Genomic DNA, 3,497 nt, shown 5'->3' on the forward strand with positions numbered 1-3,497 from the left:
GCCGGGCCCGTTATATAGTGTTACATCCTGAAATGGATGCATTATTTTTTAATTGTGGAAAGTGTAAAAAATTAATCAGTATGTTAAAATAACGTTTAAAGGCACAAAAAAATACATATTACACCACATTCATAAAAATCAGTTGATTGTATCCACCTAAAACCACTGTTGACCTTTATTAAGTACAGATCGAGAGGGCATTTAAAAATATGATGATTTCTTAACATCTAGACTGAATAACTAATTATTTCATATTAATTCAGAATCATCAGCACAACAAAAGCTGAAATTTCATATTAACCAAATATGTTGAAAATATGAGTAGAATTTGATTTGTCTTTATTTCAGGTTTGTTCAGTTAGATAGGCTCAAGATGAAAACAATGACGAAAGATGGCGTGGACGTCAGAAAGAGAAGTACGAGAAATGACCGGATGATGCTTAGGCCTACCGACAATAAGTCTAAAGTACCCTTAGGAAGGTATTCAAGAAGGCACAGATCGATCTTGGAGGACTCTGGTGACGATGGGAAGCCCGAGGAGTTCAGTTACGAATATTTTGTACGACAGTTTGTTTCCGAGGAGCCCTCTGAATCCACTGACATTTCCCGCCTTATGGCCCTTTCAATGAACTTATCAGATTCCGCCAAACCCGAGAAGAAAGGAAACAACATTGGTGTAACAACCCGACGTTCCAAACTGGGCCGGAAACGCGAGAAAGATAAACTAAACTCCAAATGTGGCAAAAATATGAAAAGTAGTGAATCCGATTGCTCCCCTCCCCCTATCGTCACGAAACCTAAACTAAAGCGAAAAAAGAAGACGAGCAAATTGTTGAGAAAAACAAAAAACAAAACGGAAGTTGTGGTTCCATCTGAAGGGAATACGAAAAACAGTAGCCAAAAATGTGAAAAAGATATTACAGACAATACAAAAGCAGTAAAGCATATTTAAACCTCACTACAAGAATACTTATCGTATAAATTATGGTAAACTTTCAGGTATTTGCGGGCTTGTATTCCATTTTAAAAGACAGCTTTTAATAAATTTTTTTGATAAGACAAGAATCCATCTGGTGAATAAAAAAAAAAAAATATTGTTTCGTTTGAGAGAACCTTCCACCAATCATTTCGAACATAAACACAATACTCTTAAAAATATCGGTCATGTCCTTAGTGATTAGCGTGCTGGACTATGGATGGAGGGGTCCAGAGTTCGCGTCCTTTGAACGCATTTTATTTAAATCACGCTCCCCACTTTGAGGCCTTGAGGGTATTATACAAGTGACGATTGAGTCTCCTCATTCGACTAAAGTAGCCTAAGAATTGATAAGCTGCCTTTCCCCGAGTCTATAATTTCAGTATTACGGGCAGCCAGCGCAGATAGCCCTTTTGTAACTTTGCTCAAATAACCGAAAAGAAGAAGAAAAAAAAAACGTGATTTAATACCGTTCACTTCCGAGGGGGGGTCGACATATTGCAAAATGCGAATAATTTTATGTTTTCGTCTGATACACCACTCCGGGTAGAAAACGGATAAAAAACAAAGCTTTTTGCCAAATACATGGGGGACCTTAGCAGAAATTAGTGAGATTAATTGCAATATTGATGATATTTTATATACATTTCGTGTGTTTTATTAGCAACTCAATCAACAGAAAAGTAATGGACCCACAAGTAATTTAGTACTTACAAAAATGTAGACAAAATGTGTTTAAAAACACATTGAGTCTATGTGTACCTCATCGATAATTCTAGGGTTAATAGAAAAGCAGGTCGGGTGAAGGAACTGATGACGATATGTAACTGAAGAGTCAAAATTCGCTAGACATCCTTGTTTAATATGATAAGTGGTTGTGAGAACTGAGCTTGGTTCGTTTTATAGACCAGTACGATTACACATCATTACGGTCCTTACAGATCAGTGTTTGGTCTGTCTATACATAATTACTGTCCTTATAGATCAGTGTGTTTATACATCATTACGGTCCTTACACATCAGTGTTTGGTCTGTCTATACATAATTACTGTCCCTATAGATCAGTGTGTTTATACATCATTACAACCTTACAGATCAGCGTGTTTATACATCATTACAGCCCTTACAGATCAGTGTGTGTATACATCATTACAGCCCTTACAGATCAGTGTGTGTATACATCATTACAGCCCTTACAGATCAGTGTGTGTATACATCATTACAGCCCTTACAGATCAGTGTGTGTATACATCATTACAGCCCTTACAGATCAGTGTGTTTATACATCATTACAGCCCTTACAAATCAGCGTGTTTACACCTCATTACAGCCCTTACAGATCAGTGTGTGGTATGTTTATACACCACACTGATCTGTAACGACTGTCATGACGTATAAACACATTGATCTATAGGGACTGTAATGATGTATACACACCCTGATCTGTAAGGGCTGTAATGATGTATACACACACTGATCTGTAAGGGCTGTAATGATGTATAGACATAGCACACACTGATCTATAAGGACTGTAATGATATATAAACGTACCACACACCGATCTATAAGGACTGTAATGATATATAAATGTACCACACACCGATCTATAAGGACGGTAATGATGTATAAATGTACCACACACCGATCTATAAGGACTGTAATGATGTATAAATGTATGTATGTATAAACCCTTACATATCAGCGTGTTTATACATCATTACAGTCCTTACATATCAGTGTGTTTATACATCATTACTGTCCTTATAGATCAGTGTGTTTATACATCATTACTGTCCTTATAGATCAGTGTGTTTATACATCATTACAACCTTACAGATCAGTGTGTTTATACATCATTACAGTCCTTATAGATCAGTGTGTTTACACATCATTACAGTCCTTATATATCAGTGTGTTTATACATCATTAGTCCTTACAGATCAGTGTGTTTATACATCATTACAGTCTTTATAGATCAGTGTGTTTATACATCATTACAGCCCTTACAGATCAGTGTGTGGTACGTTTATACATCATTACAGTTCTTACAGATCAGTGTGTTTATACATCATTACAGTCCTTACAGATCAGTGTGTTTATAAATCATTACAGTCCTTACAGATCAGTGTGTGGTACGTTTATACATCATTACAGTCCTTACAGATCAGTGTGTTTACACATCATTACAGTCCTTACAGATCAGTGTGTTTACACATCATTACAGATCAGTGTGTGGTACGTTTATACATCATTACTGCCCTCATATGACGAAAAATGAAGAGAGAAAAAACAGAAATAATCATGAAAGTGAGCCAATTATTTGGAATTGTTGTTATTGAAATAACATTGAACGTTGTATTGTCCAGTTCAGTCCCTCTGTCCTCGTCCTGACACTTATCGAAAACAGCTAAGCACCGACATTCACAGTTTGAGGGGGAGTTTCTTCGCTGTACAAGTTGACTCGCTCGTTCTGTGAAAATAACAGGAGTAGTATTATATTGTGAAAATGTTAGAAAACAAT

At 36.4% G+C, this 3,497-nt stretch overlaps 1 protein-coding gene across 1 annotated transcript in view; it reads left to right on the forward strand.

Annotated features, from left to right (window-relative positions):
• LOC106473561 overlaps nucleotides 1-3,014 on the forward strand; it is an 8,197-nt gene extending 5,183 nt beyond the window's left edge. Inside the window, exon 2 of the mRNA XM_013934246.2 lies at nucleotides 349-3,014. Coding sequence (XP_013789700.1) covers nucleotides 349-952 — 604 coding nt within the window. The 3' untranslated portion in view covers nucleotides 953-3,014. The remainder of the gene's footprint in view (nucleotides 1-348) is intronic.
• The last annotated feature ends 483 nt before the right edge of the window (nucleotides 3,015-3,497 follow it).

This window comes from Limulus polyphemus, unplaced genomic scaffold (genome assembly GCF_000517525.1).
Source record: "Limulus polyphemus unplaced genomic scaffold, Limulus_polyphemus-2.1.2 Scaffold6275, whole genome shotgun sequence".
In the NCBI taxonomy this organism is placed as follows: Eukaryota; Metazoa; Arthropoda; class Merostomata; order Xiphosura; family Limulidae; genus Limulus; species Limulus polyphemus.